Here is a 16,711-nt window from a genome sequence, read left to right as displayed (position 1 = left end):
TTTTAAAAAAATAAAAAAATAAAATTATGTACGTTTTGATAAATAAATATATAGTTTTGAGTTATTGTTGGGTAGTTATACGGGGTAGTTGTTGGATTTTGGTAAGTTTCCAAATTTACCCCTATCTAGTTTAGCATTCCCAACGAAATTACTACGTAAAACAACTGTAATAAATCCAAAGGATTAGGGGTAAATCCGTCATAAGGTAAACTTAGAGATCACCGCCCTTTTTCTCTCTCCGCTTCGCTTCGGCCAAAACCCTCGTCGGAGATCGCCCTCGAAACCCTAACCCTAACCCTAACCCTAGCATCCTCCTCCTCCTCCTACCACTGCGCTACATGCGCTCCACCCACCTCGGCGGCGCCGCGGCGGCGGTGGCGGCGGCGGGGTGGTGGCGGCGCATCGCCGCCGCCGCGATATTGGGGCTCGCCGCGGCGGCGGCGGCGCTCCTACTCACCTCCGTCTCCACCGCCGCACCCCGCCGCCGAGAGTCGCTCTACTTCTTCGCCCCCTCCGCCGCCGCAATCGATCGGCCCCTCGTTGATACAAACCCTACGGAAGCGCTCTCCGACGCGAATTCCTCGGCTCCGTCTCCTCCTACTCCTCCGGCGGCGGAGGCGGCGGCGGAGGCGGTGGCGCCGGCGCCCGCCCCGTCGGAGAGCTTCGACGACGTGGTGGAGGAGTCTTCTACAGGCCGTGACGTGGATGCGCCGCCCTTGGTTCTACAGGTAGATCTCTCCCCTCCGGAAATCTCCCAGATTCTTCTAGAATCTTCGTTTGGTGTATAGAAAGAAATAATCTTTATTTAGTTTCTCGATTTCTGTAGGCGGATTCGCGTGGTCCGGCGCCCTTCATCCCTTCAAATGCAGAGGTATACTCTCTCAGATTCTCCCCTCTACTTGGTACCAAATGAACATGCAATTGAACCAATTTGAAGTTTAGAGTTCACATGAATTTGATTCGGGATTCGAATCTATTGTTTGGAACAAATTGTGGTTGAAAATTGAAAATTTTTCAAATTCTTATATCATGTTTAAGGGTCTGGATTGTTGATTCAATAACACTAATGCCTTCATGCTCTTAATGACATCGTAGCTTAGCTCATTATATTTATACAATCAGCTTGGAGGCTGAATTTTGTTATATTTAAAAGCAATTACTGTGATTTTTGGGTTTTGATTGTGTAGCCTATTGCGAACACTTCGCCAGTCGGGGATTCTGAAGTTGGTGAAGTAGAACCTAGTAGTATTGAGCAAAAGGTCGCACCTTTGCAGCCGGAGGTTGGTAATGTAGTAGCTTATTGGGTTTACTGATTCTTGATTTTGGGGGGGGGGGGTGTAAATTTCTGAGGAATTTTGATGGCTTTTCTTTTATAATTTATTAGATATCGACTTGGCTGACGCCTACTGATCAAGAGCTTATATATGCTAAGAGAGAGGTCGAGCGTGCCCCTCCTATGCTGGATGATCCTGATCTCTATGCCCCTTTGTTCTGGAATGTGTCGGTATTCAAGAGGTATGATTGAAGAATTTCTCTTCTATAAGGGAATTAGGGTTTCAGAGTCAGTACTGTTTCAAAATAATTGACACGTGGATTCTTTCCGACTTACGTCACAAGAAAGCTTTATGCTGCAGTTTTAAACAAATAATTTGTAACTAAATGCGATCGCATGCATGTTGGAGTAGAAACATCTTTATCTTATGTCGACAGAATGAAAGACACCTTTACATGTATTTATTTGCGAGTAGTCTTTCACCACAATGTAATACCTTCTTAATTTTTTAGCTTTATTGGGACATGAAACATCTAGTGCTAGTGGGGTAGAGTGACTACCTTGCTCACTGTATCTCTTCCTTCTACTCTAGAACATATGGTAATTATTTACGGAAGCATGAAAATATTTCTACAACTGCTGAACTGCATAATTTATAAGGCCTGCCAATCATTTTTTCTTGGAATATGATAAATCGCCTTGTGCATACAAAGTATTATCTTGATAAGGTAGCATTTCTATGATCTCACAATAACTATATTCAAACTCCTAGGGTGCAATCACGAGAGAAAATCTCCATAATGTGCATGTTATCACCTCCTCTCTTTGCAAACTAGATAGTTTTATTGGTAAAGAGTTATTTGCTAATCATATTCTCACTTGCATGATAACTAAAAATTGAGCGATTGCAGGAGCTATGAACTGATGGAAAGAATTCTTAAAGTCTATATCTATCAAGATGGAGATAAACCAATCTTCCATACTCCAGAATTAAAAGGCATTTATGCTTCGGAAGGCTGGTTCATGAAATTGCTGCAGGGAAACAAGCAATTTGTTGTGAAGGATCCAACCAAGGCTCATTTGTTCTATCTTCCTTACAGCTCGCGCCAGCTAGAGCATGCTCTTTATGTGCCCAACTCTCATACTATAATACCATTGTCGATCTTTTTGAAGAATTACGTGAACATGATTGCCACTAAGTATCCCTTCTGGAACCGGACGAAGGGGGCAGATCATTTTTTCGTTGCTTGCCATGATTGGGTATATACTCTTTATCTTTAAAAGTATTTCATTGTCGCATGCTCCCTGTCTAGCCTTTTATTGTCTTTATCGTCTTTAGATTTAACCTCTTAACTACATTGTTCTTAGCAAATGTCATAATGCTATGTGTCAGCTTAGTTCTGCATCTCAGAAAAACGTGCATTTATATGAAATTGTTTGATTAATAAGTTGAGTTGACAAGAATACAGAATTAACCCTATCCATCATGTCTTTTCAGTTAAGATCATACTTCTGCAACTAGTCAAGCATTGAATTCAAGTGTCAGGATTATCTTCTGCGGTTGAATTGAATCTTGCTGATATTAATTTTCAATGGTATCTCGATGGCTTTTTATAACGACATGATTATAATGAGGATTTGCTTGAAAGGTGAATCCCAGTCAATTATTCTGTTTTCTATCTTTTTCTGTGGACTTAAGAGTGGCAACTTTCCTTAACAGAATTAGTTATCATGTACGTCAAATTTCACTTTATATGTTTGATTACTTTTAAACAGCATTAATCTTAAAAAAAAAAAAAAACTAAAATCTTGCTTGAACTCCTCGTCTGCAGAAACTTTCTCATGAAACCAGTCCATTACTTTTATTCTTTAGTATTAAAATCTTATTACTCTGCTTCAATTTTAATCTTATTTCGTTTTCTTAAATTTTAACCCTGGAAAGTCTCTATTACTTCACATCTAATTAGGGGCCTTACACCACTAAACTCCATGATGAACTGCGAAAGAACACCATCAAGGCCCTATGCAATGCTGATGTCTCCGAGGATGTTTTCGTCCGTGGAAAAGACGTTTCTCTTCCCGAAACATACATAAAAATACCCAAAAAACCTCTTCGAGATGTCGGGGGTAAACCGGTTTCTCAGAGATCAATTCTTGCCTTCTTTGCTGGACAAATGCACGGCCGTGTACGACCCATCCTTCTCAATTATTGGAGTGGCAAAGATGAAGATATCAGAATTTACGGCCCGTTGCCTCGTAGAATCTCAAGAAAGATGTCTTATGTCCAACACATGAAATCGAGCAAGTATTGTATTTGCCCTATGGGTTATGAGGTTAATAGCCCTAGGATCGTTGAAGCTATATATTACGAGTGTGTTCCGGTTATAATAGCTGACAATTTTGTGCTCCCCTTTGAAGATGTTCTTAACTGGAGTGCTTTCTCGGTGGTTGTTGCGGAAAAGGATATCCCGAGGTTAAAGGAGATCTTAACGGAAATCCCTCTAAGAAAATATATAGCTATGCAGACAAATGTGCAGAGGTTGCAGAGGCATTTTCTATGGCATGCGAAGCCCGTGAAGTATGATATATTTTACATGATATTGCACTCCATTTGGTTCAGTAGGCTGAACAATATAAAAGTCCAGTAGTCGTGTCGTTCCGTCACTTGATCCTCTTTCTAAGATTGGGGAGGGGTGATATTGCCCTTGTTAACGCTTTAGAGCAAATTTGACGGCTTTTGAGATTAGTGAGAATGCTCTTTAAGACAAAAGTGGATCTGAAAAGAGGACACTCTTGATCCGAGATTGTTCGAAAATTTTGACAGATTGTTTTGAGCGCACTATTTTTCACAGAGTTTAGGATCGGAATTTCGGAAGCTGGGGAGGAAAGATAGAACACAAAAGTATACAGATATTAAAGTTAGCTGCAGGTACGGAATATATCGTCTGGATCATCTATCTATTACCTCTTATAACTTCTTATATTAGTCGAATGAATGATTCGTCAAGTGTTAGATTCAGTGTTGGTACGAATCTGCTATTCTTACTTCACCCATTTTACATCTCTTATGACTTCTAATCTCACGCCGTGATGTCGGTTGCCCTTTCTCTGGTGAAGCATAATCTTCTTTACTGAACAGTTGATCAGGGGTATTAGTACAGAAACCTATCACATGTTACTCAAAATATTGGTTGTTCAAATTCTGCAGATAGGAAAGAAATAGAGGGCTAGAACAGCTAAAGTTGAATAATCCAGGTGAGAAATCCTGTAAATCCTTCCATAGTTTTTGTTGCATTGTTAGATGATATATACACATCTCTTCCATAATTTGTGTAATTTATCTGTTTATTGTTTGTTATTCATTGTGTTCCCCATCAATTTGAGGGTTGTTTTTTTTTTTTTTTTTTGTAGAATGTTTGAGCAATAAGATTGAAAAATTGGTGGAGAGAAATGTTTTTTTATTTCTATTTTTATTTTTTATTTTTTGCGTTGTTACTGATCTGATCTCTCTCTCTCTCTCTCTATTCATTATTGATACTGTGATTTAGGGTTCTGTAATTTTTCATCTAAAAAACTTTGATCCATAATTGTTAGGAGTAAAGAGATAAAAGTTTTTTTTAATTTTATTTTTCAGATTAATTATTTGGGATAACTTCAAAAACCCCCCCTGTGGTTTCCAGCTTTCTCACTTTAGTACCTTGTGGTTTAAAGTGTATCAATTTGCCCCCCTGTGGTTTCGTTTTTCTCTTTTTTTTATCAATTTTATTATTTTTTTTTCTCAAATCAGCAACAAAATTAAAATTAAAGAGTACTAAAGTAAATATTCGGTAAATCTAGATGGATATCTGATGTTTTTTTGCATATAATTTAACGAAATATTAAGAAAAAAACTATAGAAAAAATAAAAACAAAACCACAGGGGGGCAAATTGATACACTTTAAACCACGGGGTACTAAAGTGAGAAAGTTGGAAACCACAGGGGAGGTTTTTGAAGTTTTCCCTTATTATTTTAGTGTTCGGGGATTTCCTAATCAAAGTATAATATAAGTAAAACTCAGGCACTAAAATGTTTAAAATCCCCACAATTTTGAAGTGAAGTGTAAAATGTTTAAAATCCCCTTAAACTGATTAATTAACTATTAATCAGTTTTGTTATATATAAAATAAACTTAACTGAAAATATAAAGTAGTTAGATTTGGAACTTAAGCTCTTCTCTGATAACCACTATCAACATTCTACCAAAAAAAATATATATGTATATTTTTATTTTATTTTCGGACGCGCATTCAATGTTGATTCATAAAACAAACAATTTAAAAAATATATATGTATATTTTTATTTTATTTTTTTATGCATATATAATGAAAGATGATAAATATTTTAGTTTTTTAACTAATGCATACAAATTTTTTTAACAATATAAATAAATTGTATATGGTGGAGAATTTTTTTAAAAAAATATAAACTATCAATAAAAATTTTACTAACTTTTATTCGTATCAGAAATATAATAATATCTTATCAAAATTAATATTTTATATATAATAAATATATTATATTTTATTAGCAATATTTATACTGTATCTGTGTTTTAATTTTTTAAAATTTTTCGAGTTGTTTTATTCGAGTCGTGTCGTGTTTCATGTCCGTCGTGCCTAGGTTAGGTATAAGTTGATCAAAGTAAAGCAGGTGAAGTAACTAAGATATTTTGCAAGTGAAAGGTGTAAGTCTGTAAGATAATCATTTCTACCACTCACACCGAGTTAACGACAACTGTAATGTATCTATCTATCTATCTATCTATCTATCTATCTATCTATAGTCTATAGTATATATGAATCCTCAGTTTTGGGACAGGTGGCGGCGAGTGGAGGCGCGGGCCGAGGGGAGAGGAGAGGGAGAGGGGAGGGATTTTTTTTTTTTTATGTCTCTTTAATTTTTTCTCTTTAATTTTTTTATATATTTGTTCTCTTAATATATGATTAAAAAAAATTATAAATTTTTTTAATTCAATCTAAATTTTTATTTATTTTTATAAAAATTTAAAATATATAAATAATTTTTAAATAAGTTAAATTATTTGTATTAAATATAAATTTTAATTAAGCTGAATAAAAGAATTATTAAAAATATATAAAAAATAAGGAAGGAAATTTAAAAATGAAACATAAAAAAAGTAAAAAGAAATAAAAATAAAAGGATAAGATAGATAAAAGAAGAATAGAGGCAAAAATGTAAGAACAATAAATCATTTTTTCTAAAAATTATATATAATTATAATAATAATTATAATATATATAATTATAAATATAATTATATATAATTTCTTATTAGTATGATTTTTGCCTTTATTTTTTTTAATCTTTCTTATAATTTATTTTTATATTTTTATTACAGCAATAGTTGTTTATTTTTTAGTTATTTTTTAATATAATTTTTTGACTCTTTTTTTACTATTATTTATTTTATTTATATATTTATTTCTACGGAATCATTCTGCGGCAACGCGCGAGCCCTTCACTAGTATTTATAAACTTATGAATTGAAAAGCGGAGTATTTCTGGGGCGACACGTGGCGGCAGGCGCGAGGGGCGCGGGAGCGGGCGCTCTAGTATATATGAAAGTCTAATGATTTAAATAAGTGTTTAGATAGTTAGGCCCTATTTGAATGCCGAAATAGATTATTTAGCGGTAACTTATTCGGTATAAAAATCTTCAAGTATAATTTATAAATAGAAAATTTAATTTTTTGTTTATTTCTTGAAAAGCCTTGTTATTCATAATTTAATAGAAGAGCAAATTTTAACTACGAGGTGATATCTATTATTCTGAAAATATAGTTCGAAAGTCGAATATGATATTCTATTTTAAATATTTAATCACACTTCTTATCGTCCACATATACAAATATTATTTTTTGAATAAGGCTCTGGGTAGATACATAAATATATTATACAAATATTATTTTTTGAATAAGGCTCTGGGTGGATACATAAATATATTAGGCTAAATTACAGAAAACCCCCCTGTAATAACCCGCTTTTTCACTTTCCCTCCCTGACATTTAAAAACCTACACTTTGCCCCCCTGTAAAATAAAAAATGTTCACAGGGGGGTTACGGTGTGTAAAATGACCATTTTGCCCCTCGCCATTGTCGTCTTCTTCCCCATCTTCCTCAGCCGCCCCTTCGTTCGGCCACGATTTCGACCTCAATCGGCCGCGATTTCTCTCCATTTTCTTCTCCACCTGCTACTCTTCTCCTCCTGCACCCTCGCCGCCCTTGATTTCGGCAATAGTAGGAGAAAATCGAGGTGGGCGACAGTAAGAGAAGGGCAAAAAAGGCGAAGGCGAGGCGGCGGAGGATGGCGAAGGGGATGTGGGTGAGGGTGAGGCAGTGGAGGACGGCGAGGCGGCTAGGCGGCGAGGCGGCGGCGAGGTGGCAAGCAGGAAGGAGTCGAAGCAACAGGGAGATGGCGGAGGGGTATTTTCGGCATAAAAATATATTTTTTAACGAAACCCTGACGGAACCCTAACGGTAGGGGGTGAAGTGCACATTTTTTATTTTACAAGGGGGCAAAGTGTAGGTTTTTAAATGTCAGGAAGGGAAATTGAAAAAACGGATTATTACAAGGAGGTTTTCTGTAATTTAGCCAATATATTATTCGGTATATCTGCATGATTTACTAGAAAAATTTGTATATTTAGTAAATAAAAAAATTGATCAAAATGTATTATTAATACTATATTCAACCTTCAAATCTTTGTTTTAATAAGATAAATCAATTGTAAATAAAATATACTATTATACCAAATCATGAATACAAAATTTTTTCAAGAATCAAAAATTAAACCCCTTTCCTACAATCACACTGAAAAATTTTTGTACCGAATAAAATATTAATTTATTCCAACATCCAATAGAACCTAAATAGGAAAGATACATCTACTAATATATTCATGCATCCAAAGTGATAGTTTGGGGACTCTATACCCAAAATACCCAAAAAATAAAAAAAAAAAGACCGGGAAAATTTTCATGTACGGTACATCATGCGTATGTTAAGTGAAAACTTACGTATCAAAACTACGCAAACATTTTACAATCTCGAATGCATAGAAGTCAGCCAGTTGGTATTAGCTTCAACAGATTACAAGACCAGTAACAAGTAATGCCGGCAGCAGCGGAATTGGCTTAAGATTTACCTCTACATGATACAAAAGAAACATTTTAAGTTAACTTCGATTACTACAATCCCCCCACAACAGCAAAGTTCGGAGTCGGAGGAAGAGCGCGACTACGTTGAGGTCGTTAACGGGAGCTCGAAAATCCCAGGGAAATGGCGGAGAAGGTCGCGTGGGTTCTCGCTCGGCCTTCTTTCAATCTCAAGGGCTTGTGTGAATGGAACGTGCGCGTGAATTTGATTTGGGTAATGCAACCGCATTATTCTGGGAGATTTAACCGGTCGAACAAAACCAGGAAGCTCTGCTCCGGTACGATGTACAGAAAGCCGAGCTCTGCGCCTCTGATGTGCGGACCCATTCCCTGCAGAAGTAACATGTTGGAAGCCCAAATCATGATCTCAATGGAGCGAGTCGTAAGTCTCTTACAAATTTACTCGAGCTGATGCTGAGATATCAGTCGACTCTATAAAAGGGTTTTTATGCTTCTTCTCATCATTGCTCGAGTACGATAATCATTAATGATCGAAACGAAGCTACTGAAGATCATATTTTTTTACCTTGCCATTGAGCTGGAGCAGTTCGCCGTCAACCCACCGAGGATTCTTAAATCCAGGTTCGGCTATTCGTCCTTGCCCTTTGAAACTGCCGACCTGCGTCATACAGAAGATTTCTCATTCGAGAAAGCACTATGACACTCAATAGTGAATAGTCCAAAACAAATAAACAAACATAAGTGAATTTCTAATCTGTTCTGCGGATCTAAGAACTGAGAATACCAGACAGTAAATCACATTCTTGAGTGTCGCCACGATGATTTTGCCGAAAAAAAAAGGGAAGAAAACAAAAACTGAATAATCGATTTTGCAAATCAATCAGCTTATTTTGTTTTCACGATTTCAAGCCAAATTTATCCTCTATGTACGAAAATACTCCTAGCACTCCTGATGATGAATATATGCGTTAAGAGGTTTCAGCAGATGCATTTTTGGTCCATAAAGGAAAGAAAGATACTTCGGCTCTACAAAATCGAAGAAAGAAAGGGATTAAAGTTGCCAAATGAAAAGTCTCTTTTATTTATTTATTTTTTTATTTTCCAAAATGACCTTGAGCCATAGGTCAGACAAAATTACCACGCCAAGCTCTTCGGGGTAGATGCCACGATTTAGGAGGCGATTCCCCTTCCCAATTTTAGCACGAAAAGTTACCTGCTCACTCAAATAGTATAAGAAATATAGCGCCAAAATTATTCAGTGGAAAGTAGACATACGTCTAATATTTACATGCCTGTCCGGCGGGAACATTTAAATCCCCAGTTAACTTCACTGCTTCAACATATTCAAAGAACTCTATTTCTGAATCCATTTCATCTGAATCATTCCAGTGACCATATTTTCGCCGCAGCTGTACCACCTCTGGACCATATGGACCAAATGCCCCCACATACAAACCTGCGTAGGGACCGAAAGGTAATTTTGCAATTTTCCAAATGCAATTTATCAAAATCAATCAGCTATTTTGCAAGACTGATACATGCTTTTCTTTTTTTCTTTTTTTCCTGATTTTGCAATTGTGACCTTTTTCTGTTAGTCATGGATTGGGATATCCCTAGCTGAGAACTAATACACAAATTCATTGCAATGTTTGGTAATCTAGACAAAAAATCCGAATCAATTTTCCAAAATAAGCGCACCATCAAAGGGATCTCGACCATTATTGTCCATGATGATTCGATTAAAGACAGTAGTATTAGAGAGTCGGTTTCTTCTCTGAGCTTGGCTGAGTGCAAGCTTTAAAACCTCTTGAACATCCTTGGTAACCTGAAAGAGTACGAACAGTCACTTCCCGTGAAACATAAATTCGTCATGCAATTTAGTATGTCTCTAAATGCTGAATATGAGTAATTCTTCTATTTGTTAGGAAAAAAAATTGATTAAATGAAGTAAAATAACCTATTCTACAAGGCCGTTGAACACATTGAATTTGAGGGCTATAGCTTATATGCTTTTGTAAAGTGACAATCTGAATTTTCACATGTCCCCTTGAAATCGTGTACCTAAAGTTGGGGAGTGAATCCAACCCATGGACGGTAGTTGGGTCTGAATCAGTAAAAGATTCAAACAGGGGCACATTTGTAAGCAGAATGTAATATATGCAAGAAACAACTTCATAGGAATATGCTAGTGAAGTTTTTGTATTGATAGAAAATTTTGTAAGAGTATAGATGGAAAAATTCTCTAAGATATACATATTATGTCCGCAAACAGTTCTTACCTTTGAGGTTGCCTTACTTGTACTCCAAAAAGCCTTTGCAACTTCAGAAGGCATAAGGTCCGAGGCCACTTGAGCAGCAATAGCTGCAACTTTAATTTTCGCAGCTTTTGCTTCCCCTGTATCAGCATTGGAATTTCTCCCAGAAATATGCAGCACAAAAGAATCCTTCTCCATGCTCTTCATTTCCGCCGGAACTCTTGCATACGCTTTCAGTGACACATCCTCTTTGTTGTGAAGCACTCCCCCAATGAAAAGCTTCAGTTTGGAATCTTTACCAGCTTCCTCAGAAGCCTCATCAACTGGAAGTGTTTCTTCTTCTTGTTGGTCGTTTTCCAAATCAGCGGTTTCATCAGCCGAATCCTCAGAAGAATCAGCTTTCTCGTCATTTTCCTGCGCTAGTTGTTCGACGATCTCTGTTTCCACTTTGATTTCTTCAGGGACAGAAACATCTAGTACTTGAACTTTGAACCCCGGAATTCTCTCCTTGAGAAACTTTATAACGCTTTTTAGTCCATCCTCACCATTATCCTTACTGTTTACAGCATCACCTCCTTTTACATCTTCTTCTTTCTCTGAGATTTCTTCATTTGTTTTTGCTTTTGCACCATCATTGCCTTTCTCTTTAGTAGCTTCATTAATCATAGGGCTTTCAATAGAAGGGTTTTCCACTTCAACTTTAGTTGAGTCTTCTGTTGACTTTGATGGTGATGAAGCAGAAAGAGTTGAATTTCCTTTGACTGACTGCAAGGATACTACCTGTCTAAAGTTAAGGCATCAGAGCTAAATGCCGAAACAAATTTGTGCCTGTTTCGCCTGGTTCTAGAATAGCTTCTGCAAAGAAGGGAGGCTAAAATGAGCTGTTTGGTGCAAAAGCAGAAGCTACCAATTGGAAGCTTCTGCTTCTGCTGCAACAAGAAGCTGTTGATTACAATGAATGAAAAAGCTGGTAGTTCTTCTTCAAGCAGCTCTAGTCCAATAACATTTCCAAAGAAGCTCCAGCCAGACCATGTAGGCCACTATAGAAAAATTTCAAGGTGCAATGCAATATAACAGCTTTTACATTTGTGCCTCCTGCATAATCACTTACATATGTATCCCTGGTAAAATCTGAATTTTATAAATATATCAAAAGATGATTTTGCAGGGGTATATATGTAAATATCTCTAGAAAATAATTATATATTGCATCAGCCTACCTGCATTGTGTATGTCCCATCATCATCTTTGATAAGAAAGATTTCAAATAATGGGGTCCCTGAAGATTCAGTAAGAAGTTGCCTGCAAAGAGTAAAGTTATAAGGGCCTTAGGGCCAAGATGGAAAAATCACAGGACTACATTGCATGCATTTACCTTGGACTGTAACTCCTGGCTACATATCTCCCAACTGATGGGGTTATCCGTACTATTCTGCCGAAAGGATCGTCAGAATCCTTTGCATACCCTACCCACCAACCTACCTGAGATAAGTAGTAGTAGAAGTCACGCAAAATTGCTTGAGACCGAAGCGCATTATATGGCTCAAGAAAACAAAGATCATCAACATATAGCTGATGAGAACAATAATATGAATTAGGGTATAAAATGAAGATCCAAATGATCTTCTGATAAAAAGACTGAAATTAAACTCGAGATGATAAATAAAACTTGATTTTTCAGCCATCACATAGGACTCATATTCAAAATGCTAAGTGTACATTTAGTACTTCTATTATTTATGTCATAGACTTGTAAGAATGATAAACACAATATCATACATAAAGATGATAATGATCTTTGCAGTGAGCAAGTAAATGCATAAAGCTCAGTTAGGCTAAATACAGTTCAAGCTTCCCACCAAGTCTAATGTGCTGCTAAAACCAAGTCTGATGCATAAAGAATGTAGAGCGGATGTGTTTCCACGAGTTACAGTGGATGTGTTTCCAGGAGTTACTTTGGTTGGCAAAGTGATATCTCTCCAGTAAGGTGAACAACAGAAATAAATTAGTCACAGAGTTTCCTCATCTTTCATGATCTTTGGTACTACACATCAGTCCAAAAGCATATTTGCTTCTATAATAGATGCTAAACCAATAAATTTACCACCAACCATGCTATGGTACATCTCAAATCAGTAAATCACCTAGTGAAAAGAAAAGTAGTAATGAACTTTTAGCTCAGCCTTTGTAACATTTAGAAGAATTTCCCTCACAAACTTGACAAGTAACTTGTTAGAAGGAAGCAAAGCAACAATGATAAGAATAATAATAACAATTGCTTTACAACAAGAACCAATAGGGGTTAAGGAGAAAGAACAATAACAAGATACACATAAAGATTTATAAAAAACTAGTTCACCTAAATGCAAGCCATCTGATAGTACTTTCAATTAATTCCAATAAGCTAAAAGGGTGAAAATACTATTGAAAATAAAGGAAAAATAAATGACATGATTTGGGAAACGAAAAAAGGCACGAGAGAATGATAAATACGAAATTAATAATATATGATGACAACATATTCGTATCTTACCAACCCAGTTCCAGCAACCCTCCTCAATCTTGATGCATCATGGTACCGCTGTTCTTCTATTGCATTCTAAAAGATGATGTAGCATTCTGTTAGTATTTAAGAGTCCTAATTCAACAAATTGATATTTAAGAAGGGAAAAAAACCTGACCTTCAATTCAGACATAACTTCAGCTACAGTGTCCTTTGATGTTGCTTCAGTAATGGCCCTTTTCAACTTAGCGGCTTCTGAAAAGTCTTCTTTCTCAATAGCTTCTTCGAGTTGAAACTAACCCAAAAAAACGGAGAGCTTAAGAAAACAAACCCTAGACCTTTCAAGAATGTATTAAGTTTGTTGATTCTTAGGCAGTATAACTATTTGTTATAAGTAAAAAAACTATGTAAAGTGCACACCCACTAATCCACAGTTCAATAGGCCTTTGATACAACTCAGACCACTATTTTTCAGCAGCAGATTGCCTTTTAATATAAAATTGTTTCTGGTGCAACCAGAGTGAGGGATTTTGCAACAATTTCATTTTCTGAAGAAGAAATCAATAGTTTCCATCAACAATTTTCACAAACTGGCAGAAATAGGACAACAGTTGGTTTAATCTCCTACAGTAAAATGAGTAGAAAAGAGGAAGAATAAAGAGAGCTTGAAATAGAAGACATAGAAGGAAAATAAAATTTTGGAGGGGCAAAGAGAAGTGAAAGGCCCACTCCGAGAACTATATTTCTTCACAAGCGTTCCTACTGAAAAGACCGAAAAAAAAAAATCTAATTGAATAGGTGATTTCTGTCCCCATATTATTATCACGCAAGAGTTTCTCTCTCTTTGGATTTTCATGTTGGATAGATTTCTTGCAAATTAGGCGTTCCCATTATAGTCAACCAACACTTAATTAAAAGGAATTTCACTTCAGCGAGGACTCTCTCAACCAATCACCTATGGCAGGAAATTGCTAAACTTAGAAATTCAACTTAAACAGCAAATTAAAATCAATCCACTTAAAACCTACGCTTGACACAACAGAACTCCTAGCGGCTCAAGTAATGACTAACTGACATGCAAATCGGACCCAGATGACCAAATTATAGGACTGAAATGACCCAACAAATACCAACAGTACCTAGCGTAAGTAGCAAAGGGTTTGGTGATTGGTACCCGAAGTTCCAAGTTCGAATCCTAGTTTATTCATATTTGCAGCTATATATTTTTTTAAAAAAAAATAAGCGAAGTGGGTGGCATGCTACCTTTCTCTCTCTCACACAAAAAAAAAAGAAGAGAAATGACCCAACAAATGGATCCAACAGTATTATCAGCTTAATTCTAACTTAGTTTAAATATACTATTCATCTACATGCTACGGAAGAATAATAGTAACAATAATAACAAAATCAGTCTCCTTACCCTGTTTCAGAAAATTCATGTTAAATGCTTAAGAAGATTACAGGTGTTTTGCAAGGAATATTGCGAATTGAATACTACTACGAATCAAATTAACAGTAACTAACAAAAGCACGGAATTAATCAGAATCAACTACGAAGATAAACCTTAAGAACCCTTAAGCTTCTCGATTAGGCACAAATACCCAATTTCCATTACTCTCAGAGATTGATTAGAGCAATATTTGATATCGTGGGAGAGAGAGAGAGAGAGAGAGAGAGAGAGAGAGAGAGAGAAGCCTCACCTTAAGAACCGAAGCGTAGTTCTCCGCCTGGTCGATCTCCGAGAAGTGACGGCTCCACCGGCTCCAGTCCCAATCGGCGAAGCCACTCCCGCCGCCACCGCCGCCGCCTCCGGCGGCGGAGGATGCGGCGCTACATCGGCAACAGAGAGAGCTAGGGTTTCTCCCATTCCTCAGGGCAATCAAGCGGCGCCGGAGCACCGCACCGCCGCCGAGGGTAAGTCGACCGGCCGGCGCCGGCACCACCGCCGAGGGGCGGCGGACGAGGTGGAGCGCCGCCGCCTGCTGCGGCGGCGGAGGCGGCGGCGCCGCCACCCCCCACGCGTTCGCCGCGGCCATTATCGCCCTTCGCTTCTCCGAAGGGATAGAGATTTTTCGCTGGGTAGGGGGTGGGGAAGAGGAGACGAGAAGAGGAGAGATGAGTTGTGGTCACCACTCTCCAGGGGCGTTATGTTATATAAAGAACCCCGTGCGTGTGTGGTCACGACTCACGAGACACACGACACGTATATATAATACAGGGCTCTTGCACACAGTTTAAAATTATGGAATTTCCAAAGTTTTTTCATCATTTTTTTTTGGCCTTTTTGCATAAAAAATCTACTTATTTTGAGTTTTTGCAAAACTGGGCCACCTTTTTCATTTTTGCATATTCGGTCCACTTTTTCAGCAAACTGACCAAAATACTCTTATATATTTTTCTCTCTCCTCTTTTTTTTTCTCTCTCCTTTCTTCGATCCCGTCGCCGCGGACCCCAGCCCTAGACCAACTCCCCCTCTCCTCCTCGCCTCCTCGTCCTCGGCCCCACCCCTACCGCCGCCGCCGCCAACGTAGGAGGAGCGACGGCGTTGGTGGAGGAGAATGAGCGGCTGCGGCGGAGCAACGCGGTGGTGGTGGCGGAGCTGGCCCCGAGCTTCGCGGCTTCTCCGCTCATCGCAGCCCGCGGCCTGCGCGGCCTCGTCGACCAGCGCAGGTCGGCGGCCGCCAAGCCCGAGCTCAACAGCGCGAGCACCACCTCGAGCAGCTCCCTCACCATCGCCGACGAGCTTTCGACACCACCGCCGCGAGATGGGGCTGCTGGGGCTGTCGCTGTACGCCGACTCCGCCGAGCGCTGCGGCGTGTAAAACGTCTCCTCGTTCGACGACGCCATCGGCGCCGCCGCGCGCCGCCGAGGCGGCGGCAGAAGAGGCGCCCCCATCAGCGGAGATCGAGGGAGTCGAGGTCCTCCGCAGGAGGAAGAAGAAGAAAATGAAAAAGAAGAAGAAAATGAAAAAGACCTGCGCGTGTTCTTCTCCGTCGGCAAATGGTGTAACGGTGTAATGATGTAATGGCGTAAATGGTGTAATGGTGTAATGGTATAATGGTAATGGTGTAATAGTGTAATGGTGCAATGGTAATGGTGTAATTGTAATGGTGTATTGGTGTAATAGTAATGGTGTAATAGTGTAATGGTAATGGTGTAATGGTAATGGTGTAATGGTGTAATTCTATCGCTCTTTTTTTTTTCTCGCCGCGGCCGTCGTTCTCCCTCGAATCCTCCTGCGCCGTCCCCATCACCGTCGCGTTCCCGAACCGCACCCTCCTCGCTCCCCCCGGCGACCCGCACCCCTCGACGGCCCCCACGGCCGCTCCTCCGCCGCCGGCCGGCGGGGGTCGCTCCGGCCGGCGGCGGAGGAGCGGCCGTGGGGGCCGTCGAGGGGTGCGGGTCGCCGGGGGGAGCGAGGAGGGTGCGGTTCGGGAACGCGACGGTGATGGGGACGGCGCAGGAGGATTCGAGGGAGAATGCGCGGCGAGAAAAAAAAA

The 16,711-nt window shown here is 38.9% G+C and overlaps 2 protein-coding genes across 4 annotated transcripts; one reads left to right on the top strand and one right to left on the bottom strand.

The window, feature by feature from the left end:
• On the top strand, positions 259-4,635 carry LOC109716577 (probable glycosyltransferase At5g03795). The gene is made up of 6 exons (XM_020242103.1): positions 259-728; positions 827-871; positions 1,188-1,280; positions 1,385-1,515; positions 2,185-2,533; positions 3,241-4,635. The coding sequence occupies exons 1-6, from the start codon at positions 339-341 to the stop codon at positions 3,919-3,921; spliced, it is 1,689 nt and encodes a 562-aa protein (XP_020097692.1). The 5' UTR covers positions 259-338; the 3' UTR covers positions 3,922-4,635.
• On the bottom strand, positions 8,207-15,354 carry LOC109716418 (protein EXECUTER 2, chloroplastic). 3 transcript variants are annotated; one of them, XM_020241847.1, is made up of 11 exons: positions 14,911-15,353; positions 13,388-13,504; positions 13,240-13,305; positions 12,082-12,188; positions 11,927-12,008; positions 10,731-11,486; positions 10,150-10,276; positions 9,744-9,907; positions 9,563-9,664; positions 9,017-9,109; positions 8,207-8,820 (listed from the first exon to the last, which is right to left on the bottom strand). In XM_020241847.1, the coding sequence occupies exons 1-11, from the start codon at positions 15,244-15,246 to the stop codon at positions 8,719-8,721; spliced, it is 2,052 nt and encodes a 683-aa protein (XP_020097436.1). In that variant the 5' UTR covers positions 15,247-15,353; the 3' UTR covers positions 8,207-8,718. The 3 variants fall into 3 exon arrangements, 2 of the variants coding, with proteins under 2 accessions (XP_020097436.1, XP_020097437.1); XM_020241848.1 differs by having other exon boundaries at positions 9,590-9,664; positions 14,911-15,352; XR_002217924.1 differs by lacking the exon at positions 9,563-9,664 and having other exon boundaries at positions 9,727-9,907; positions 14,911-15,354.

The sequence above is a fragment of the Ananas comosus genome, linkage group 10 (genome assembly GCF_001540865.1).
Source record: "Ananas comosus cultivar F153 linkage group 10, ASM154086v1, whole genome shotgun sequence".
Classification (NCBI taxonomy): Eukaryota; Viridiplantae; Streptophyta; class Magnoliopsida; order Poales; family Bromeliaceae; genus Ananas; species Ananas comosus.
Note: the sequence above shows the minus strand (reverse complement) of the source record. Positions and strands in the feature narration are given on the sequence as shown.